The sequence below is a fragment of the Petaurus breviceps genome, unplaced genomic scaffold, assembly GCF_028583685.1.
Source record: "Petaurus breviceps papuanus isolate PSGF00001 unplaced genomic scaffold, PetGlider_PUasm1.0 91023, whole genome shotgun sequence".
NCBI classification, from domain to species: domain Eukaryota; kingdom Metazoa; phylum Chordata; class Mammalia; order Diprotodontia; family Petauridae; genus Petaurus; species Petaurus breviceps.
Genome location: NW_027187398.1, coordinates 3,427,709 through 3,452,900, shown reverse-complemented (window position 1 = coordinate 3,452,900; position 25,192 = coordinate 3,427,709). Strand labels below are relative to the sequence as shown.

The window sequence follows — 25,192 nt, the reverse complement described above, 5'->3', positions numbered from 1 at the left end:
AGCTTCCATGGTGATTTTTCGTCATTTTATTTTTTTTTCCTCAGGGAGCAGTCTTATATGGAGAGTGTTGTGACTTTCCTTCAGGATGTTGTGCCACAGGTAAGTGACTCTCTGTGGCTCTGGAATGTTTTTTATTTTGCCTCATGTAGATGGGAAACATTTTGCCTAAGTTACCTTTGCCCATGTTCCAATAGGCTTTTACTCTTTTCCCCTCCAGAATTTTAGTTGAAAGACTATAGTTGTGACTGTATGTACGTATGTATGTGTATATGTGTGTACATATGTATATGTATGTATGTGTGTATATAGATATAAATATAAATATAGATGTATATAGTTTGGCCTGTCTTGAGAGGAGGGTTTTGTTCTTCAGCTTTTGTTGGTGTGGAGGATCCCAGTGGAGGCTCAATGCCTCCTGGGACGACTCTGCTTTAGGGCATTTTTGGGCTGGGGGAAGGAGAGAGAGCATTGGATCTTTTCCCCAGTTCCACACCCATAGTTTTTTTCTTTCTCTACCTCTGTGTTTTGTGTTTGTAGAATGTGATGGGTAATTTGTTGGGAATTTGGTGAACTGGAAATCAAATGTAAACACAAAGCTGCATCCAGTTTCTTATTGAATAGTGTTTTAAAGCTATAGATACAAAAGCCTAACTGCCTCAACTGTTTTTTTTTTCCTTTATTCTAGCTAGGTAGGCTTTTGTACACCACTTGTTCTTTTCCAGTAGAAGTAACAGAGACTGGAATGCTTTTGAATTTTCTTTGCAAAATATGAGGCCTCATCAGTACTAAAATGGCTAGGATTTTCTGGATAGATAAATTCTGTTTCCACTTTGTTTTTATACTTCCTGTTATCAGTTCTACCTGACAGTCCTCTGGAGAGCTAGTACTACTGGGATTTGTCCTTTTTATGCATAGGAAAGAGAATAAAATGACCATACTACTAATGCTAGCTAACATTTGTATGGTTCTTACTGTGTATCAGGCACTATGCTGAGTACTTTATAATTATCTTATTAGATCCTCACTATAACCCTGAGAGATAGGTGTTATTATTTACCCCAGTTTTACAGATGGGAAAACTGAGGCAATGCTGGTTAAGCGACTTGCCCAGGGTCACATAGCTAGTAAGTATCTGAGAACAGATTTGAACTCCAGGCCTGGCTCTCTATCTGCTGTGCCAATTAATCCAAGAACAATGTAGAATATATACTAGAATTATCTCTGTAGTGGAACTACTGAGTTTAAGGAGGAGGCTTTGTGACAGTGACTTTTTTTCTCCTGTTCCCCTGCTCTCATGAACCCTGTTGTTGAAAAAGGACCCTGGTGCCGCACCAACTTTGAGGTACTTTTAAATAGTCCTAAAACATGGTTTATGATTGCTTTGAATAAACCACAGTCATCATACAAGGGAAAGTACCAGTGGATGATGATAAGAAGAGTAAGAATGAAGTGGAAACAGAACTTATGCATCAGGAAATGTATCTCATTCCCTTTTCATTGTCAGTAATCTTAAATGAGTGTATATTATTTGTTTGTTTTGTTTTGCTTTGGAGGGGGGAAGGCAAGGCATTTGGAGTTAAATGACTCGACTAAGGTCACATAGCTAGTGTCAAGTGTTTGAGACTGGATTTGAACTCAGGTCCTGCTCACTCCAGGGCTGGTGCTTTTCACCATGCCACCTACATGCCTCCAAGTTTATATTATTTGTACATAACAGACACTACATGAAAAGTAGTTCTATATTAGAACAGAAAAAGCTAACCATCTAGATAAGGAGATTAAACATATAAAATAACTGGAGAGTATTAGCAAGCTGTAAGTGAATAATTGCAAAATATCGTAGAATAAATTGCGTACTAGCTGTGTGACTAAGGGTAAGTCAGTTAACCTCCATTTAAGAGAAGTTTCATGTGAATTGTTGACTTGAATTAGTAGGGGGAGTTTCTGAAATGAGAGGGCCCCACACTGATGAATTCATGGTCTGGAAAAAAAAATTGCATTTAAGTACATAATGCCTTAATCAAGTTCCAGTAAGTGCCATATAATTGTAGATTGTTAAAACTATATCAGTGGAAATTCCTCTATGCTGATGAAATTACAAGGAGAATAAAAGTTATTCTTTATTTTGTCTTATTGTTTACCTCCTCTCGCTTATCAGATTCTATGTAAGTTGAGGGCAGGAACTGAAAGAGATTGGAGATAGGAAGAAGTATTAGGAGGTTATGAAAATAGTCCAGGCAAGATATAATATAGGCTTCAACTGTGGTATCTGTAGTAGGAATGGAAATGGGGGTCATAGGATGGGAGAAAGATTGTAGAAGCAGAATCAGCCAGAATCTATTGTTTATGGTGGAAGGGGAGGGAGACAGAAGAGATAAAGTTGACTACAAGGTTTTGAGTCTGAGTGATGGTGATAATAACAGAAAAGGGGATGCTGAGAGAAGAGAGGTAGATTCTGGTGGAAAAGTAAGTGATTTTTGAAGGAGAAATGGGAAACAAATTGGAGCAAAGGTATATAACAAGGGAAAGTTAGTTTGACATTAGAAGCAGAAATTACCAAATTGTGTATTTGGGGTAACAAGAAGATTCACTTTTTTAGAACAGAGGAATTGCATGGGTAATCTAACTAATGAGGGAGGTGGAAAGGAGGATAAAAAATTTCTAGAGAAACTTGAATTAGGTGGTATAATTTAGAGTTGATGTGTTATGTGTCCTCAACGAGAATCTTGACCAGTCAGAAGTGATAGGCTTTGCAATACGTCCAGAAAAGAAGTGGATGAAAAACATATGTATATATATATATATAATCTAGAAGTTGGTATGTAGTTTGATGACCAGCTCACTAAATGTTATGCTATCAATTCATATATCTTGGATAGTCCCTTGATGTAGATATAAAATAGAAGAGAGGGCACTGGATTGTATTTTTGGGAAGTTTGGGAAATTGTGCACTGCTTTTGTTATTCCTATTTGTTCTTTTCCATGAAGAAAGACTATCTTTTAAATACACATCTTCTCAAGGTCATGTAAATATGGTACAAATCATGAACTGGCATGATCTGAGAAGAATCAGAATTTGAGGTAATCCAAATGACAAGGGAAAAATTTAGTGTAGCTGTAATTAAGTTGTAACTTATGATATACTGTTACTTGAGTTGGAAATGTAAAGTTAAAAAAGATTAAATTCATTTTCGTTCAATAAACATTTAAGTTCCTACTATGTGCTAGTTACTGTGTTTATGTTCTGTGGCTAAAAATAAAAAAAAGAAACAGTTTCTGCACTCAAAGAGCATATGTTCTATTGAGAAAAAACCACAAGGATACAGATTAAGTAGACACAATTTATACAAAGTGAATACAAAAAAATTTCTTAAGAGTTTCAGAGGGAGAACACTAACAACTGGGGGCATTTAAAAATGTCTCAGATAGGAGGTAGCATTTGAACTGATGAGATAGGCTTTTAAGGTAACTTTGTCTTCCTAGAAGCAGAAAAAAGGAGGTATCATGTTATAGCATTTTATTACTTTTTAAAAGCGTTTTCAAAAATTTGTTTTTAACATTCTTTTTTACCTTTTTTTGGAGGACAATTGGGGTTAAGTGACTTGCCCAAGGTCACATGCAAGTTTTGTGTCAAGCATCCGAGGCTGAATTTGAACTCAGGTCCTCCTGACTCCAGGGCCGGTGCTCCATTCACTGTGCCACCAAGCTGCCCCTTTTAAAATTCTTTTTAAAAAAATTTGAATTCTAAATTCTCTTTCTTTCTTCTTTCCCTCCTCATTGAGAAGGCAAGTGATATCATATGAAGTATACATATGAAGTCATTCAAACGTATTTCCACATTAGCCATGTTACAAAAAGAAGAAAAAAGGCAAGAAAAATAAAGTGAAAAAATTATACTTGCATTTATACTCAATTTATCATTTTTCTCTCTGGAGGTGAATAGCATTTTTCATCTTGAGTCCTTTGGAATTATCTTGAGTCATTGTCTTGATGAGAGTAGCTAAGTCTTTCACAGTTGATCATTAGAATATTGCTGTGACTATGTACAATGTTTGATGGTTCTGCTTACTTTACTTTTCATCAGTTCTTCCCAGTTTTTTTCTGAAATCGTTCTGCTCATCATTTCTTATAGTACAATAGTATTTCATCACAATCACATACTACTTGTTCAGCTATTCTTCAGTTGATGGGCATCTTCTGAGTTTCCAGTTCCTTGCCACCACAGAAAAAGCTGTTAAAATATTTTTGTGCATATAGGTCCTTTTCCTTTTTCTTTGATCTCTTTGGGATACAGACCTAGTAGTGCTATTGCTGGGTCAAGGGTATGCACAGTTTTATTGCCCTTTGGGCAACATTCTAGATTGCTCTCCAGGATGATTGGATCAGTTTTCAATTCTACCAACAGTACATTATTATTCTGTTTTTTCTCATTCTCTCCAGCATTTGTCATTTTCCTCTTATCATGTTAGTGACTCTGATAGGTGTGAGACATCTCAGAGTTGTTTTAACTTGTATTGCTCTAATTAATAGTGATTTAGAGAGTTTTAAAATATAAGTATAGATAGCTTTGATTTCTTCTTCAAAAAATTGCCTGTTACTGTCCTTTGATCATTATGGATGTCATTTTAAGCACAGAGGCAGGAGATGAAGTGTTACATAAGAGGATCAAACAGCAAGTAGGCTGGTGTGTTTGGAATATAGAATAAGTGAGTCAGATAGGACATGTCTGACCAGAAAAGTAGGGGACTCAGCTATAGTTACAATGAGGGAAAACATATGGACAGCCTGAGTGTTAATACTGGTATTCATAAAATCTGAAAGAACTGGAGGAAGCCACATAGCACATTTGGTAGATTTTGTAAAGAATACTTATGGATGGACATGGAAAAAGAATTGCTGGAAATGAGAAGACACAGATGAGTTGCATAGCACAAAGGTTATTGATCATTGAAAGTATGTTAGACTGTAGTGAGCTATTGCTGAAAATAGTACTATGAGGAAAATTGTTGTAGTTTTTGTATGTAAATGCATTAGAATGGGATTGGAGTATTGTGGAGGTAAGCTAGGATTTTTAAAAAATAAATTAATTTATTTATTTTGAGTTTTCAACATTCACTTCCATAAGTTTTAAATTTTCTCCACCTCTCTCCCTTCTCCCCCTCCCCAAACACAGCACACAATCTGATATAGGCTCTACATATACATGTAAGCTAGGATTCTGTTGGGGTGGTGATATGGAAGTAGAAATGAAAACATAGATTCAGTACATATAGAATCAATACGGAGAAATTATTTCAAGTTAGCAAATTTAAGCAACTAATTCAAGTGATTTAAGGGCCTTCAGGTAGAAAGGAGTCTCATCTGGCAGTAGCTGATGAATATACTTTTGGCATCTTAAATTTCAATAAAATTGAGCCATGTCATTTTTATTATTATTTAAAATTTTTTATTTTAACAATCACCAGATAAAATGGGTATTTGCTTTTGCATAGTAGAGGACAAAGACAGTTTATACAGGAAACCTCAGGTCTCTTAAGTGTAACTTGCTTTTCTTTTTGGAGGGCAATTGGGGTTAAGTGACTTACCCAAGGTCACACGGCTAGTTTTTGTGTTGACTGTCTGAGGCCGGATTTGAACTCAGGTCCTCCTGACTCCAGGGCTGATGCTCTATTCACTTTGCTACCTGGCTGCCCCTACTTCCTTTTCTTTTAAAGAATACACAATAAGGGGGCGGCTAGGTGGTGCAGTAAATAGAACACCGGCCCTGGAGTCAGGAGGACCTGAGTTCAAATCCGGCCTCAGACACTCAACACAAAAACTAGCCATGTGACCTTGGGCAAGTCACTTAACCCCAATTGCCCTGCCCTCCCCCTCAAAAAAAAAAAAAGCAAAAAAAAAAAGAATATACAATAAGACCAACCTATAGCTTTCAAAAGTGTCCTGCTTCCCTGTCCTTTTTGACCCTCTGTTTTTTTTTCTTTCTCCACTTATAAACAAGGTACCTCAATGGCTCTCTTTTCTTTTCTTTTTTCCCCTACCCTATTCCCTCATTTCCCTCCTCATTGGAAATAAAAATACATAAAAACAAAGGTATTGTAACAAATGTGCATAGTAAAGCAAAACAAATTCCCAGATTAGCCATGTCTGAAAATGTATGTCTTATTCTGAGTCTTGAGTTCATCTCTCTTCTCTGTTAAGCTTCATTATCAGTGTTGGTAGCATATTAAAACTTTTCAGCTGTAGGGAGCATAAGGGGTTAAGCCTAGAGTTGGAAGATTTGGAAATGATCCCCCTAAAATCCCTAGTTGAAACCATGAAAGTCAGTGGCTCCTGAGGGAATAATTTTGGGAGATACAAGCTCTTTCTTGGAGTATATCTAAATTTAAAGAGCATAAAGAAGTACCCAGTAAGTGGAAAAGACCATTACAATTATATCTTGTGTTCAGGAGATAAAGATTTAAGTTGTGGAGATATGCTTTGGAATACAATGGTGAGAATGCTTTGTTTTTTTACATTTGTCATTGGAACAGTAATTTCTTAGAAGTTTGAAGAAAATATTTAATCCATAATCCTGAACAGTACTGTACAGTCAGTCATTTGGAAATGCTAATATTCCCATTAGTCCTTATGTTTCAGCTTTCATGCTCTTTGAACTATCAGATTTGTGGATCCTACAATCCTACAAGAACTTGGGTTCCTAGGTCCTTACTTTGGTAAACCTTAAGGATTTGAAAGGATAGGTTTTGGTGTGAGCAGATGCACTTCGATGATCTGTCACAGTTCACTTTAGGCAGACTTTATTCCAGAGCTTCCCCTGCAAAAAAAAACCCTCTTCCAAACAGATCTATAAAATGTATTACAGCAAATTCTGATGAAGAAATCCAGAAAAGTCAGAGTTATTTGTCTAGACCGGGTTGTTATAGGGAGTCAGATGGAGATATTTTTGGGGCTGGGGGTCAGGCCAGGAGCATACTGCTCATGTAGCACTTCAGTGTCCATGGAGAGGCTGTGAAGTAGGGCATGAAGAGGTAGATCATATTGGGGCACTTTAGACCCATACGAAGGCAACACAAAGGTGCTAGTTGGAAGCTTTGACACCCACTGGCTAGTTCTGAGTCAAGACAGACTGGGAAGAGGACCTGTACTCTTGGGTAGGAAGACCCTTGGTGGTATACCAAGAAAAGAGGAAGTTGAGAAGCAAGCATTAGTAGTGAGGTTTATACATTAGGAGGAGAGTTGGGTTTCAGGTTCAGTTTTTAGCCCAGCCTGCAGAAGATTAACCTGGGTAGGAATCCTAGTCCAAAGGGGAGCCTATAATTTTATGGCCCTGAACCAACAGACTAGCTGACTAATGGGAGCAGTATCCATTATCATTCGGTTGTTGTTCAGACCTAACCCTAGGTCAGAAACTTGTAGAGTTCAGACCAGTGGGGCAGCAAATCTAACTTTACTTTGAATCAGGGAACTTTAGGAACACTAAAAGTTTGTAGGTCCCCAAGATCCTGGAATAACACAGCACTTAACTCTCCAAGAAAGCAGGACTAGCTCAGACCTTCCTTCTAGAAGTGGAACAAAGCTCAGCCCTAATATCAAGGTTGAGGTAAAGAAGTAGGCTGAAAGAATGAACTAGCAAAAAAAAAAAAAAGATTCTCACTATGAAGAACTAAATTTTTTTCTTTTAAAAAATTTATTTTATTAAGCTTAAATATTAAAACTTAAATAGAAAATAAGAAAAGGAAAAAAGCATTACCATGTATACAGCAAAATGTAAGAAGATTAAAAATATATAGCAGGGGGTCGCTAGGTGGCGCAGTGAGTAAAGCGCCAGCCCTAGAGTCAGGAGGACCTGAGTTTGGTTCCGGCCTCAGACACTTAACAGCCACACAAAAAAACTAGCCATGTAACCTTGGGCAAGTTACTTAACCCCAGTTGCCCTCCAAAAGGCAAAAAAAATATATATCTATATCTATAAATTTCCATTTTAAGAAAGCTTATATAATAAATACTACACATTGTGTTCAGAGCTGTCCATCTTTGCTTCCTTGAGCATTTTCTCTTGTTCTTTGCTTCCCACTTTTTACTTTTTCTTTTTCTCACCCCTTCCTCCCCAGAAGGATATAATTAAGCATGTGTATGTGTGTGTTTTTGTATGTATACATATGTACATATATACACATATCTATATGTATACACACATACGCACATACATATACACATACACAGATGTCCATTATCACCACTGTTATTCAATATTGTACTCAAAATGTTAGTTTTAGCAATAAAAGAAGAAAAAGAAATTGAAGGAATTAGAATAGGTAAAGAAGAAACAAAGCTATTACTCTTTGCAAATGATGGTGTACTTAGAGAATCCTAGAGAATTAAGTAAAAAATTACTTGAAATAATAAATTTAATAAAGTTGCAGGATATAAAGTAAATTCATATAAATCATCAGCATTTCTATGTATTACTAACAAAGTCCAACAGCAAGCGATAGAGAAATTCCATTTAAAGTTACTGTAGACATTTTAAAATATTTGGGAGTCTGCCTGCCAAGACAAACCCAGGAACTATATGAACACAATTACAAAACATTTTTCACACAAAGTCAATCTAAATAATTAGAAAAATATCAGTTTTCAATTCTACCTAAATTAAATTACCTATTCAGTGCCATACCAATCAAGCTACCAAAAATTCTTTTATTGAGCTAGGAAACAAAAAATCAAAATTCATCTGGAAGAACAAAAGGTTCAGAATAGCAAGGGAATTAATGAAAAGAAATGCAAAGGAAGGTGGCTTAGCTTTACCAGATCTTAAATTGTGTTATAAAGAAGCAGTTGTCAAAACTACTTGGTACTGGCTAAGAAATAGAGTCATGGGTGGTGCAGTGAATAGAGCACCAACCCTGAAGTCAGGAGGACCTAAGTTCAAATTTAACTAATTGTATGACCTTGGGCAAGTCTTCCCTCCTCCAAAAAAGAGAAAAAGAAATAGAGTGGTGGATAAGTGAAATACATTAGGTATACAAGACACAGTATTCAATGACTATAGTAATTTGATAAATCCAAAGACTCTAGCTTCTGTGATAAAAACTTACTATTTAATAAAACCTTTTGGAAAAACTGGAAAATAGTATGGCAGAAACTAGGTATAGACCAACATCTTATACCGTATACCAAGATAAGTCAAAATGGGTACATGATTTAGATATAAAGGCTGATGCTATAAGCGAACTAAGAGCAAGGAATAGTTTGCCTGTCAGATCTATGGAGAAGGGAAGAATTTATGACTAAACAAGAGATAGAGAACATTATAAAATGCAAAGTGGATGATTTTGATTACATTAATTGAAAAGCTTTTGCACAAAAGCCAGTGCAACCAAGATTAGAAGGGAAGCAGAAACCTGGGGAACATTTTTTACAGCCAGTGTCTCTGATAAAGGACTCATTTCTAAAATATATAGACAACTGAGTTGAATTCATAAGAATACAAGTCGTTCCCCATTAGATAAATGGTCAAAGGATATGAATAAGCAGTTTTCAGATGAAGAAATTAAAACTATAGTCACATGAAGAACTATTACAGTATTGGAGAAGTTCAAGACACAAATATAGAAGAAAATGTCTCCAAAACATCCACAAAGTGTCAAAGACAAACAGAACTTGAGTACAAACTCAGCTATTCCTGGAAGAGATGAAATGAGTTTTTAAAAAGTTTCAAAAAGTTATAAATGAGAGCATTTGAGGATAAAAAATGGACAAGAATTGAGAGCTATGGAAGAAAGTCTCAGAGAGGGAATTAATATCTTTTTTTTTTTTAACAACAAAGGTACAAAACCTTTGTCAAGTAACAAACTTACAGAATGTTAGAATATGTAGAAAATTTATAGTTAAACATCATAGCCAAAAAAAGGACAGAACTTCCAGGTCAAATGAAAAGATACTGCAAGTAACCACAAAGAAAGAATTTAAGTACTCAGGCCCCATTGTCAGGATCACACATAATTTAGCAGCCACCACTATCAAGAAGCAGAAAGCTTTGATATGTTATTCTTGGCATATAACCAAGAGTAACTTCTCCAGCATAACTTCAGTATAATACTACAGGGGAAAAAATAGATCATTAATGAAATAAAGGACTTTGAAGTATTTCTTTGTTTTGTTTTGTTTTGCTTTTTTGGAGGGGCAAGGTAGGGCAATTGGGGTTAAGTAACTTGCCCAAGGTCACACGGCTAGTTTTTTTATGTGTCTGAGACCAGATTTGAACTCAGGTCTTCCTGATTCCAGAGCCGGTGCTCTATTCACTGCGTCACCTAGCTGCCCCACTTTGAAGTATTTCTAATAAAAAGACCAGAACTTTGTAGAAACTTGGAAGTTCAAAAAAAGGAATTAAGAGAAACATAAATAAGTAAAAATGAATGAATGAATAAAGGATTGAAGGATAAAATGTTTGCTTTCAAAGATAGGGAGATGATACATATATTCCCTCTGAACCTTGTCATCATCAGAGTACATAGAAGGAGTCAAGGAGACAAGGCTTGAGAGTGGTTGGTTCTGTTAGATCTTGATAATCTTAAGAGAAGAATGTAAAGAGGAGAGGGATACATAGGGGAATAGGGAGAAGAAAAAGAAGGAGAGTAAGGGAAAATTATCTTACATTGTCAGAGTTTGCAAGTAGACCTCTATGCTAATGAGGAGAGGGAGGGAAGAGTAGCTGACACTTCAACCTCACTCTTAACTGAATTGGTCAGAGGAAGGAAAACTATATATATATGAGCACACACATACACACAGAGCTGGGTACAGAAATATATTTCACTCAATAGAGAAGTAGAAGGGGAAGGGGGGAAAAAGGAGCAATGAGGACTTAGAGGGTAGGTTAAGGGAGGGATTAGTCCTAAGCAAAATAATCTGAGGATATAAAAAAATACTTATAGCTCTCTTTTAACGTGGCAAAGAATGGGAATCTGAGAGAATTGCCTGTAAATTGGTGAGTAGTTGAAGAAGTTATGGTATATAAGGACAATAATGTTATAAGAAATGATGGAGATGATTTCAGAGAAACCTGAGAAGACTTTTATGAACTGAGGCAGAATAAACAGAACTAGAACAATTTATGTGACAACAAATATGACAAAGAAAACTTTGAAATAGGAACTCTTATCAGTGCAGTAACCAACCACAATTCCAGAGGACTAATGATGAAATATGCTACTTCCTAATAGAGAGGTAAAGGACAAAAGTGTGCAAAAAGAGACATTTTTTTTCCTACACAACTGATAAGGAAATTTATTTTTCTTGCTATACATATTTATGGAAGATTTGATTTTCTTTTCTTAGTTGGGGGTGTTTGGGATTGGAGGGTGAAAAGAATTTTTGCTGATTTAAAAAAATTACATAATTGAAAAAATTACGTTAGATGTGTATTAAATTTCTTTGGTGATTTTTGCCCAAGTTGTTCCTAGATAATGGACATTTCTTTTATGTAGTCCAAAAATTTTTCCTGTTCAAGGCCACCCAAAATTAGATCAGACCTCTAGATAATTTCCTGTAGGGAGAAAACTGCTCAAAATTCCTGTATAATTTTTCAAACAGCTATTTTTATAGGGCTAGCTACCTAAATCTGGGGGTGATGAAGTTGTAGAGGGAAACAGCTAGTTTTATTTTAGTACTTGCCATACAGGAAGTTCCCTGGAGTTTGAATGTAAGAGGACTGTTGCAAGGAATGTAGTATTTAGTTAAAAATTTTCTTATTGGGACTTTTGGTTATTAAAAGTTATAGAATAAGGGGCGGCCAGGTTGGCTCAGCGAGTAAGGGCACCGGCTCCAGAGTCAGGACAACCTGGGGATCGAGTCCGGGCTCTCACACTTAGCACCACACCCAGAAATAACTGGCTGTGTAACCTTGAGCAAGTTACTTAACCCTGATTGCTTAAAAAAAAAAAGTTGTATAATGTAGCCACACATGTACAACCTATACTGAACTGCTTATCTTCCCAGTAAGGGTGGGTAACAAGGAAGGAAGGGAATGAATCTGGAATTCAAAGTTTTAAAATCAAATACTCAAATATATATATGTATATATGTATATATGTGTGTGTTTATATATATATATGTATATATATATACCATTATTAATACCATCTTACATGTAATTGGGAAATAAGATATACAGGCACTGAGGCATAGAGATCCACTGGAAAAGTCAAAAGGGGTATGGGAGAAAATAGGGGAGGGAGCAGATTGGAGGAGGGGATATCCTGTTGGACTGCTATTTTGGGGCGGTGGGTAGGGCAGAAATGGGGAGAAAATTTGTAACTCAAAATCTGGCAGAAACAAATGATGTAAATCAGAAGTTAAAGCATTAATAAAAAAAAGTTGTAGAATGTGGTTTTAATATAAATATTTTTATTTCTCATCTAGGCTTACAGTGGTACACCTCTCACAGAAGAAAAGGAGAAAATAGTATGGGTCAGATTTGAAAATGCAGATTTAAATGGTATGGTTTTATCCTTAAATATGCTATTGAAATATTTGTTCAAGGTTGATCTGATTCCATGAGATCTGTTGCATTGGCTCTAGACTCTCTTCTTTTAAGCTGGTCAGTTTTAAACCACAATGTGAAACCTTAGGCCACAGATTACTTACACAGCTCCAATACATATTCTTTAGTCGTTTTTTTTCACATGTATTGGAAGTGATTGGAGGGGAACCCACACCAAGTTTGTGCTTCTACCTGGCTCCCTCCAGTACATATTCTTTCATAAAAAGTATGTTTGAAGTCAAATTTTGGTGAAGGATTTATAATTCTAAAATAGTCTTCAGTGATGAAAATATGGTATTTTTTCCTTAGATTTAAAAAATTTGATACACTGAAACAACAAAAAAGTTTTAAGTCTCTCTTCCAAATACATAATGAGAACCTACATTCTATATGAAGCTCTTCATGTGAGGATTGGCAGCACTCATTGCCCATGAAGACTGTATAGGGCAGTGGAATGAATATTGGTCTTGGACTCAACACAGACCTGCCTTACTTTGGATATTCCCTCAGGCTCTAGTTATTTGACCATAGGCACCTCACTTAATATTTCTGAATCTCAGCATTCTCATCTGTAAAATGGGAATAATAATACTCTCAGGGCTCTTGTGAGGACTAGATGAAATAACGTAGGTAAAGCACTTTGCCAGCCTTAAAGTTTGATATAAATACATTCCATGCTTATAATGGTAGTTGAGTTACTGATAGCTGTAGTTGATTGTCTCAATGATAATAGCTCTTATTTAGGTTTTTTTTTTTTTACCATTTGATAAACAGAGGCATCTTTAAAACAATCCCATGAGCAATTAGAGAAGTATTTATTGTTAACCCTATTTTGTATATAATAAAATACTTAGAGAAGCTGATTAGAGGTAGAACTGAGGTGAACCCAGATGTGAGTCTCAGTCCAGGGTTTCATCACAGTCTCTTGGCCCTATAGCCCCTAATAGTTGTGTTTCTTAGCTTCTTTTTAGGTAGGCATAGGAAAGTTTCCTCTATCTTTGAATAGAATCAAGATTCCTCTATGTATTTGAAGTAGACAAGATCCTTGGATAGTGTCTATCTTCTGTCTTCTAAGCTTTTTTCTGCCACATTTTCCTTGTAGAATTGATAGTTCATTTTGAAAATGTTTATATTTTCCATTTGTTTGTTTTTTTCTTTTTGGAGGGAAATTGGGTCTTAGTGACTTGCCCAAGGTCACATGGCTAGTTTTTGTGTTAAGTGTCTGAGGCTGGATTTGAACTCAGGTCCTCCTGACTCCAGGGCCAGTGCTCTATTCACTGCACCACCTGGCCACCCCTATATTTTCCATTTGTGAAAGGCAGGCTGGCAAAATGAAAATAAAGTAATAGACTTAGAGAAACCTGGATTTGAATGATAGTTCTGTCACATATTTGTTTTACTTTAGGCAGAATACATAATATGCCTGAACTGTAATTTCCATTTCTTAAAAGGGGGATAACAGTACCTGCCTTCAGTGCCTCACAGTTGTGGGGAAAGTACTTAACCTTAAAGTATTATGTAAATGTAAGGTTGATGCTGCATTTTTTTCATTATGTTCCATTGCCAGTCTCTTTAGCCTCTTAATGATTATTAATAAGTTCAGTTCTTCCCTTCTGGATTTTCTTCATAATTTGCTCTTCTTCATTTTTCTTCTTGATTGTGGTCTTTTATCCCTCTCTATTAATGATTGTTTTTTGATCATGTGGATTCCAGTGTAACTGAAATATAAAGTAGGAAAGCCTTTTGTACAGTGGGTTTTTAAGATTCTCTGACTTTTTTTCTGCCGAATTTCCACTGTATTAGCTAGATAAATCTGTAATTTTTCCCCCAAGATTTCTCTAAGTTTTATTATAATAAACCACTATAAACCATTATAATAACCATTAGTAGAAGTATGTAATCAAATAAATATGCAAAACAAGGAATAAGTTCTTATGTAAAGCCCTTAGCAGTTAGGAAGGTCAAACCAAATGAATAAAAAGTTAAAAAAAACCACTTTTCCCCTGTCCCCTTCCAAATTTGTCTCAAGTTTAGCTGCCTGTGCCTTTCTTTTCAGTACATTTTTTAGAGTATATATATTTCTGTTTCTGTTGATTTTGTTTTGTATAGTTTCATTTAGGTCTTTCTATATTCATATTTATGGCACCATAATATTCCATTTCATTAACATGCCATCATTTATTCATCCATTCTCCAGTTGTTGCCCATAGGGTTTCTTTCAGATATTTGCTGCCACATATAGAGCAGTTGTTAATATTTCTATACACATAGGTCTCTTCCTTTTGTGATATTTTTGGATAATATCTGAACATTTGAAGTGAAAAAGTTATGGTTGATTTCTTTTATTACGTATTGTTCTAATTTTTTGCACCAATCTATAATCTCAGTGACATTGAGTTTAGAGTCCCTATTTGCCCACTGCCACAACCTATTGAATTTTATCATTGCTTATATAGTTTTCTTTTTGAAATACAATCCTAATTTCATAGGACATTAGTTTTCTAAGTGTGGGATGAGAACTACTGGTAGACCTTGAGGGTCTTCTGGGTATGCTACAAGCTGAGTTTATTTTATAAGTACATATTTTGGTAGTGGCAGTACTACTGATGTACAGTGTAAGTACTACTAAGCACTTACACTGCTTAGGGGGCCACAGGCCTTGCCTTGACTGTAGGAGAGGGATTCCCTTTTGCTGAATCACATAGTTCAAATCCTGACTCTGATAGGAATACCTGGAGCCCCTAGTCATAGTCTTGGTCTACACTTATAGGTCTCAGAGGAAAATTAGTTCACTATTGCTGAAACATCAGATTGGAGACCTCCAGTCCTTGCTTTCAAATTCTGAATCACAACTTCATGTTCATTAGGATGTTGGTGTGACTTAAAGTGTCCTAATCCCAGCCTTGGTCAGCAATTTATGGATCTAGTGGGATGAACCTCTAGGTTCTCAACGAAGTCCTTGTTTTCAAGTCCTGAATCATAGCACTATGCTTATTAGGATATTGGTGCAGCTCCCTGACTGACTGATCCCTATTTGTAATAGTGGTTCATGAGCTAAGGTCAGGAGGAGTAGGGGTCTCTACCACTAGAGTTTGTGATTCAGTGGCTTGACTCTTGCTCACTTCAGGCTGGATAGGAGGTAGCAGCAAAGCTGCCTGTCCATCTCTGACTGTGCGGATGTAGTTGTCACAGCAGTTAATCATAGTGCTAATTGTGGTCAGTGGCTCATGGACTAAAGGAGAAGGTATTATTGGCACCTGCTTGACCTGTTGCGCAGATGAACAATTCATTTGTATTCAGGTATGAAGGGGTGACTCCATGAGTCACTGCAGGAGTCTTTACTAGTGACCCATTGACACTCACTGGCACCGGCAGTTGGTGGGTAGACTGCAGTGGTTCCAGAGGCAGTTAGAGCAGCAACAGTGAAACCTCATTGGAGATAAAGGAGGGGGAAGAAGGGAGAGCCCCATGGAGTTGTATTAAGCTGTTTAAGTTATTACTAAGGAAGAGGAAGGGAGATCTCTGGGTCTTAGCTGAGTGGGAGACAATTAAGCAGTCTAAGGACTGTCCTGTCCAAGGACTGTCAAGGACTTGCTTCCTGGAAGTTTCCATGTGATTCATATAGGGCTTTTTGGGAGTGTTCTTCCCTTTGACCTTTTGGATGACAGTAGGGCATTCCTTCTCACCTCCTATCGAGGAGGGAGGCCTTTCTCCTTGACCTTGAGGTGACGATAGGGTGTTTCCCCCTGAATATCTGAGCCACTCTAGGTTTTATCTCCAGATACAGGGTGCTGAAGACCCACCCAGTGTCCTAGCTCCCTAACCACCTTGGCAGTGCTGGCTTAATGCCTAGGATGGTAGTATATCGTAGTATACTGTCAGGGGAGGCCAAGGCATGGGGTTTTTTAGAAAGGCGGTTAGTAAATTTCCATAGAAAATTAAAATTGTATTATAAACCAAAGTATTTTAGGTCCAAATAATGAGCAAATATTTAAAAGAGACATTAGAAAAGGGCTGGTGCTCTATTCACTGTGCCACCTAGCCGCCCCCGCCCATTCTGTTTTTGAGAAGCTCCAATTATTAGGAAGTTTCTCTTCATTCCAACCTTAAATCTGCTTCCTTGTAACTTCCCTCAGTTGCTTCCAGTTCTGCCCTTTTGAGAAAAAGCAGAATAAATCTATTATGTCTTCCCCAGTAAAGCTCATCAAGTACTTAAAGACAGCTATCATTTCCCCACTAAGTTTTCTCTTCTCCACGTTATTATAAGCTCTGAATTAAATAAACTCCACCAGCTAAAGCTGATCTTCAGTTGATCCTCATGTAGTATGATCTTGTGGCCCCTTATTCTCCTGGTAGCCTTTTTTGGGGTGCTCTTCTCTTTATTAACACAGTTCCTTAAAACATAGCTCCCAGAACTGAATGCAATGCTCCAGATTTGACATGACCAGAGCATGGTACAATGACATGAAAAAATTCCGCTCATCCTACTTTGGAAGTTTCTACTAGTCACTTTAGTGTGGTACTTTTTATGATGATTGTAAAGCAGGAGGTTTTTTTTCCATTCAAAGAAATTTTGAAAATTATTCTTAATATTTCTTTTAATGATTCCTTGGAAGTTTAGAGGATAATAGTTCTCATTCTCTTTGTTTACTTCCTAGACTGTCTCCCTTGGAGTTATCTATTCCCCCAGTAACTTCAATGTTTTTCTCTGATTATCAAAAAATCCTTGGGGTGGCTAGGTGACACAGTGAATAGAGCACCAGCCCTGGATCTGGCCTCAGATACTTAACACTTACTAGTCATGTGACCTTGGGCAAGTCACTTAACCCCAATTGCCCTGCCTTCCCCCCTCCAAAAAGCAAAAAGCAAAAAAAATAAAATCCTGCTCATCCTTTCAGGCTCAATTCAGATCCCAACTCTTTCTTTACTACCACATCTCACAATGATTTGAACTCTAGCAGTATTTTTTTGGTGGCATTTATTTAATCTTATATTATTTTTTCATTTCACTTAACATTTAACTAACATTTATCATTCTCTTAGTATCTGACAGATACTCTGGGAGGATGAATGAGATATAATTTTTGCTCTCAAGGAACTTAAGTTCTAATAGTGGCTGTAAGTCATATTTAGTTAATAAGAGATATTCACTGTAGAGTATGATAAGTGCAGTAAGGAAGGTACAGAGGTGCTATTGAATTTTGGAGGAAGGAGAGGTCTCTTTCAGTGAGGTAATCTTGAATGAAATGTACATGCTTTATCTTCCTAACTAGATTTATATCTCTCCTTTTAGACAGGAAGCATGTTACCTGCTTATGGTATTATTTACTGCATATTTTGTCTAGTAGGTGATACAAAAGCATCGATTCCTATAAGCTCGTGGCACTCTCCTTGTAGACTACATATGTCCAGTTTTCCATCCAGGAGGATGATCAAGATCCATACACATGCATTGATTTTTATATACACATATTTTAACTCCTTTTATTGCCACTATTTGCTAAAAAAAATTCCACAAAACTCACAGATTATGGAAATTATAAACTGAAAAAAATTTTGACTCTTCTGTTAGATTTTTAAATGTACTTATTTTGATCAGAGGGATTTTTTCTGTTTTTGGTTACTGTTCCCTGCACTTGGTTTTGCTCCCTGTTTTTGTGCTCTGTTTGCCTTTTGGGGTCTCATTTAAATTGACAGCTATCAATATATGAAAATTTTGTATTTCTCATTATAGTATCTCTATTTTAGAAGATAATCAGATTTCAAATTTTAGCTTCCTGGTACTGTTTGTTTTCAGAATTTTTATCTTCCACTTATGTTCTTAATTGAATTTTCTTTCCTTTAATTTTCCTCCTTAATATTTTAATTCCCATATAGATACAACAAGGAATATGGAATTTCATGAAATACATGGCACTGGAAATGAACCGCCTTTGCTTGTAATGATTGGGTACAGTGATGGAATGCAGGTCTGGAGCATCCCTGTGAGTATATGAAATTTGTTTCATCTTAACCCTTTCCAGGAAGTCGATTTCTCTAGCGTATCTACATTTGTTCATGCTGTTCTGAAGAGGGGCGGCTAGGTGGCGCAGTGAATAGAGCACTGGCCCTGGAGTCAGGAGGACCTGAGTTCAAATCCAGCCTCAGACACTTGACACACTTACTAGCCGTGTGACTTTGGGCAAGTCACTTAACCCCAATTGCCCTCCAAAAAGCAAAAAAAAAAACCAAACCCCAAAAAACATACTGTTCTGAAGATTCATCCTGTATGGAGTGTGTATTAGTGTGCTAGGTCTGCTGATTGGGTTGGATATAAAGGAAACTGGTGGAGTTTGTTTAATTTAGAACTTATAATAAAGATTTTATGTTAATATTGTACCAAAATATATTTGTTTAAGATAAGTAGTATCAAGGATAGGAGACATATATTTTTCTATGTGTATATATACACATACATATGTTAATAGGCAATATAGTTGCTTCATTTAGTTTGAAAAAGTCATTTTCATGAAACTCAGTTTTGAGGTAACTTCTGTCAGCTTTATTATTTCATAGTTGTAGAGAACCTATGATATGCTGAAAAGTAGGACTATAACATTGGCAGGGTATTTTATGTATTATTGCCTTTTGGCATTTCTTTTATTGAGTTATAAATGGGCCTTAAAGGGCTTTAGGGAAGGTTAGTTATTTATGAGTGTAGCTGACAGGGGTGGGGAACTTGTGGCCTTGAAGCCAAATGTGACCCTCTAGGTATTCAAGTGCAGCCCTTTGACTGAATCCAAACTTCACAGAACAAATCCTTTTATTTCTTTTTTTTTTTTTTAATTTTAAGCAATCGGGGTTAAGTAACTTGCTCAAGGTTACACAGCCAGTTATTTCTGAGCGTGGTGCTAAGTATCTGAGCCCAGATTTGATCCCCAGGTCATCCCGACACTAGAGCCGGTGCTCCTACTTGCTGAGCCACCTGGCCACCCCTAAGCAATTGGGGTTAAGTAACTTGCTCAAGGTTACATGGCCAGGTGTTTCTGGGTGGGTGCTAAGTGTCTGAGCCCAGACTCGATCCCCAGGTCATCCTGACACTGGAGCTGGTGCTCTTACTCGCTGTGCTACCTGGCCGCCCCAAATCCTTTTATTTCTGTGAAGTTTGGATTCAGTCAAAGGGTTGAGCATGAGGACCTAGAGGGCCACATATGGCCTCATGGCCACAGGTTCTCCACCTCTGGATAGCATAAGATTTGCTGTGTAGGGAGGAAATTAGTTGAGAAGAAGTACTTCTGTACTGCCAGTGAAGACAGACATGGCAAGAATTGATCTCATCTTAAGTTCATTGTAGTTCTTAGAGCAGTGTAAATTTAAATTCTGGTTTCCTAAGGCAAAATTTTATAAAGAGCACCTAGACTTTTTATTATTTGTCAGATAGTCATAAAGCAGAGAGGAACTGTCTCCGTTTTGGATGCCCTTTGTAAGTCAAGGTCTGTGTGGGCAATATATGTAGATATAATTGCCATTTAGATTATTTTAGGGTGGGACTTTGGCAGGCCTTTTGAGAATTTTGCTCTATATCACCCTAGAAGCTGATGCAAGTTAATTAGGAAATTCTTCAGTACAGAATTTGACCTCAAGAACATATTGCATATTGATTCAATTTCCTTCTGTTTTCCTTCTGTAATTTTTGTTTTAGAGCATGGGATTGGCTCATGAGCAGACTAAATTTTCCCTTATGCTTTTAAAAAACTTTTTATTTGGAGTTTTGATTTAACTTGAATTTATGGATGAGAAAACATTTATTAATGATTTAATATGTGCAAAGCATTATGCTAAGGACTGGATACAAATAGAAAAACAAAGACAGTCCCTTCTCAGTGAGCTCACATTCTAATGGGGGAAAATATATAAGAAGTTTCAGCTGTATCTTAGATAGAAAGGACCCATAATCTTTAGAGTGATGGGGCCAAGCAAATGGAAATACATTAAAAAAATTTCTTTTTTTTGCCTTTTGGAGGGCAGTTGGGGTTAAGTAACTTGCCCAAGGTTACATGGCTGGTTTTTTTTTCTGTGGGTGTTAAGTGTCTGAGGCCGGAACCGAACTCAGGTCCTCCTGACTCCGGGGCTGGCACTTTATTCACTGTGCCACCTAGCTGCCCTTTTTTTTTAAATTAAAAAAAATTTAAATTTAAATTTTAAATTTTTTGCTTTTTGGAGGGGGAAGGTGGTGTATTTAGGGTTGACTTGCCCAAGGTCACATGGCTAGTTTTGTGTTAAGTGTCTGAGGCCCAATTTGAACTCAGGTCCTCTTGACTCCAGGGCTGGTGCTCTATTCACTGTGCCACCTAGCTGCCTGTATTTTTTAAATTCACTTTCTTTAATGTTGTTTTCACTGACAAAAATCTTACTTGTTTTCTGATATTGAACCATTTGACAGTACTAAGAACTTTGGTGGTCAGACTTTTATTTTCTAGGTCTTTGGTAGCTGTGGTTTCTGAGAAGGAGGGAGGTTTATCACCTGCAGAAGCAGTTACCATGTTGCTTCTCCATAGGTGTTGCTTTCCTGGATGACAGCTGCAGAGAGAATGGGATGGAAGCAGGACTGGTGATCTGGGGTGCGCTGTTATTTTAGGGCTCACTAGTCCATCAGTGTTAATTAGTTGATATTGCTGGTGGTAAGGATTGTGGACTCTTTGTTCACAAAGATTGCATCCCTCAGAGATGGCTGTATTGTAGGGCTGGTGATGTGGTGAACTCTTGGGTTCAGGGTCTTAGCTCTATTGGATATGAGGGGAAGATAAATAAATGTGACAAATACCCTATGATTAACTCTTGTTTTCATTTTAAATAGACATATTCTAGACAATTAGTGTGAGGTTGGAGTTTTCTTTAGATTTCCAAAATGGTCTCATTTTATATAGCTGAATCTTGATTTTTTTTATTACTGACTTGGGCATTTTCTATATTTTTGCACGTACCTTTCCTGTCATGTTGTTGCATTTTGTATGTTTGGTCAGTTAGTCAACACACACACGTTTATTATGTACCAGGTACTGTGGCAAGGGTTATGGAGTACAAAGAAAGGCAAAAACATATTCATTATAGCCCAAGATTCATGCTTTAGGATTCAGGAGTGGGAAACTTGCAGCCGTGAGGGCACATGTGACCCTTTTGTTCAGGACCACATGTGGCCTCCAGGCCACAGGTTCCCTACCCTTGCTTCAGGTTATGTTCAGGGCACATAATGGAAATAATACTGAATTGGAGGTTAGGAGACTGGTCCTTGTCTTAACCCTGACACTTATTTGCATGCTTGAATGTAATGATCTAATCTTCGTGATTTAGTTTCCTCCTGTGTAAAATGGGGATAATGCCTACCTTATCTGCTTTACTTCCTAGAAGGGTTTGTTAATCCCATGATACCGGTGATGACTTTGAAAAAGTGTAGAGAGCTCTATAAATCCATGGTGTAATCCTCATTATTGGTCCTTAGCTGGTGAGGTTGTTTAAATTGACAGAAATGAGAAAGGTTGACTCGTCTACCATGAGGAAGCAGTGGATTGTGGTTCTGATCAGACCTAGTAACAGGTTTCTTGAACACTGGATCTATTTGTTGTTCTTTGAGTACACACACTACTCTTTTGTACCTTGTGGCATTGGGTCTCAAAGGCCAGCTGGGAGCATTTGTTTTCCCAGAAGGCCATGTGACTTATTTGATTAGTGTGTTGGCTGGATTGAGCACATTCCACCTGTCTTCCTCAGCTTGTCTCAACTGCCTTCTTGCTTCTGGTGGTAATTATAGTTGTTTGTAACTCATTAAAATTCATTTTGGGTACATCCTAATTATTTTCAGGGATATATCTTTTTCTAAATTCTTAGATTTAGTTTTGAGGGACCTGAGGCAGGAACTTTTTCATTAATTTTCTTTACTTTTAATTTCTGTCATAGCCTTATGTTATTGACAGTACTGTTGTGAGATTTAATGAGGTAGTCTTCAAGTGAGAAACACTGCGGTATAGTAGATAAAAAGGTCACTTTGGAATTAGAAAGTAAACAAGTGTTTAATAGGTGCTCACTTTGTGCCATATACTGGGCTGAGTGCTGGGGATACAGAGGAAGACCTGGGCTCCTTTAGTAAAACCCTGTGACACATCCCAGTTGTGGGACCCTGGGCAAGACATTTAAATTCACAATGCTGCAGGAGACTTTCTAAAACTAGAAATTGCAGGAAACGTATAAATCTGCTTTGGAAGAGGAAAGTTCTTCACTAGGAGCTTCCCACACTAATGAAATTATAAGTGTGGCTTTAAAAAGCAGGTATATGGGAAATAAATGAGACTTAGTGGGGAAATATAAGGGAAATAAGACTTAGTGGGGGCTACATTTGGTTAAATGCAGAGTCTGTCCAGTATGTTATGACCCTGCCTAAGGAATGTTTCAATGAGGAAGAACATGATTTACTTTGATCATTCTTAAAAATTGTGATGTCCTCTCATCTCTTCACCCCCAATATTTCTTAATTTCTCAGTTATGGTTCTATTACTCCTGAATTTATCTAGAACCCTTCTTTTAATGTGCTTTCAACATGAAACTTCTACAGGTTGAAAAAGATCCATTACATATGATATCTCTATATAGATATATGCATGTGAATGTTTTTGCTTGCTTAGTGCTTTCTAAACCCTTAACTAGGTAGGTCTAGCAGGTACTGAGGGTTTTAGAAAGGAAATCCAAGAATATGCAGGATGAGAACAGAAGCAGATCTAGTCTGTGGGTTTTTGCTTTTTGTTCTGCATGGCAGAAACAGATGTAGTGAGTGTAAGAACAATAAGATATCAGCCATAAGGAGATTCTCTCTGTAGGCTATTCCTTTGATGTGTAGTGTGAGATATGATTATTATTAATTATTATGACATTGGCATTTTAAATTTAGGACAAGCCTGATCTTCTAGGTTTTTCTGTATTCTAATAGCAATTTTTCCTGCTTGTCAAGTTATTTATGGGCTCTCCCTCTCTGGAGGTTTTGTTTAAAATTTATATATGTATATATGTTGTTACCTAGATATTTATATCCAGGTCACAACAAGATCCCCATGTTGCCTATTGAATTTGGAGATCAGTTTGCAAAAAAAAAAATCATTTCTTTATATATTTTGTTTGTGATTATATTCATCTTCCCAAAGAAGGCTTAGATATTGATAGAATTTGAGAGCTTTCCTGAATGTACAATAGGAATATTCAGGGAAGACTGTTAATTTAGGAAATCTGTATAAATGGAATCTTCTGAGAGGAGCTGAAAGCCTTGTATGTTTCTTGTGTTTAATTTTTCTCTTTCTTGCAGTGAACTTGTTCTTTTGGGTCTGGAGGCAGAATTAGGAACCATGAGTTAAAATTGTACAAATGCAGATTTTGGCTTATTATGAAGAAAAACCTAAAAACTAAAACTGCCCAAAAGTGGACTTCTTGGGGAGATAGTTAATTGCTTATCATTGGACCAATTAATCAACAAGCATTTTTAAAGTGCTTGTATGTCAGCCACTGTGCTGATAGTGGGGACAAAAAGATAAAAATAAAATTATCCCGTATGGAGGATAGATGACTTCTTTGTTTGATGCTATCATAATCTTCATATTTACAAAGTACATCTTTATATTTACATTCAGTAACATTCTCAGGACCTTGAGGAGGTTTATATGTGGCTATTCTTATACCCATTTTACAGGGAGGAAACTGAGGGATCATGACCTTAAATCACTTGTTTCAAGTCACCCTCCTAATGAGGGAAATGGCCTTTTCCCACTGACCTACAACTGCCTAATGTTGCAGAGCATTCCTGACTAAGTATGGTTTGGGCTGAACCATAATCCATAATCCACGAACCAGTGATATATGAGGCTTCTTCTAATTTAGGTTCTAGGATAGCTCCATAGCTAATTACCTAGTTTCAATATTGTTCAGGCCTTTTACTACTTTAAAAAAATTTTTTTTAATTTTTAAAATTAAAAAAAAAATTTAATGGTTGCTTTCTTTGTGTGGCCATTTATACTTTTCATTAGCACCTCTGTCTACAGGTGAAAAAAAGATGAAATACAAGAGTTCTGTCTTTGGAAGCAGCCTGAGGATAGCCATTTTTAGGAGGCGGTTAAAGTTTTTGATTAAAATGAGGTTTAAGAGTTTTCTGTTCATTAGTCTTTGTGTGCTATCTTTTATCCTAACTACTATAAGTATTGAAGTGTTGTCATTCTTTGCTTGGTTTACAGTTTCATTAGCTTGCTTTTTAGGGCTGAATATGATGTGGATATGTACAGAGAAAGGAATAACATTCTAGAAGCAGTCATTGATGGATCTTCTTATCCTTACATTTAATAGAGGACTTGTGCTTTCAGAGGTGTTGTGAACAACTTCTACCAACTCAGATCACTATTCTTTTAAAATGTCTTAGAGTTGCTTGAGGCCCAGAGAAATGATACTGCCTATGGTTACGTTGACGATTCATCATCATTTAACCTTTTCAAGTTGTTGAAGAGTGTTTAAATTTCTGTAATTATTTTGCCTCTTTTTTCTTTAAAAAATTTTTGTTTTTTTGCCTTTTGGAGGGCAATTGGGGTTAAGTGACTGTATCAGCAATGCCATATTCACAATGCCTATAGAGATTACAAATAT

General features: G+C 36.8%; 1 protein-coding gene across 15 annotated transcripts in view; it reads left to right on the top strand.

Moving 5' to 3' along the window:
- BCAS3 (BCAS3 microtubule associated cell migration factor) overlaps positions 1-25,192 on the top strand; it is a 795,613-nt gene that overhangs the window by 9,908 nt on the left and 760,513 nt on the right. For all 15 annotated transcript variants that reach the window (XM_069077894.1, XM_069077893.1, XM_069077887.1 and 12 more), the window contains 3 exons: positions 45-99; positions 12,424-12,499; positions 18,422-18,528. In XM_069077894.1, the coding sequence (XP_068933995.1) occupies positions 45-99; positions 12,424-12,499; positions 18,422-18,528 (238 nt within the window). The remainder of the gene's footprint in view (positions 1-44; positions 100-12,423; positions 12,500-18,421; positions 18,529-25,192) is intronic.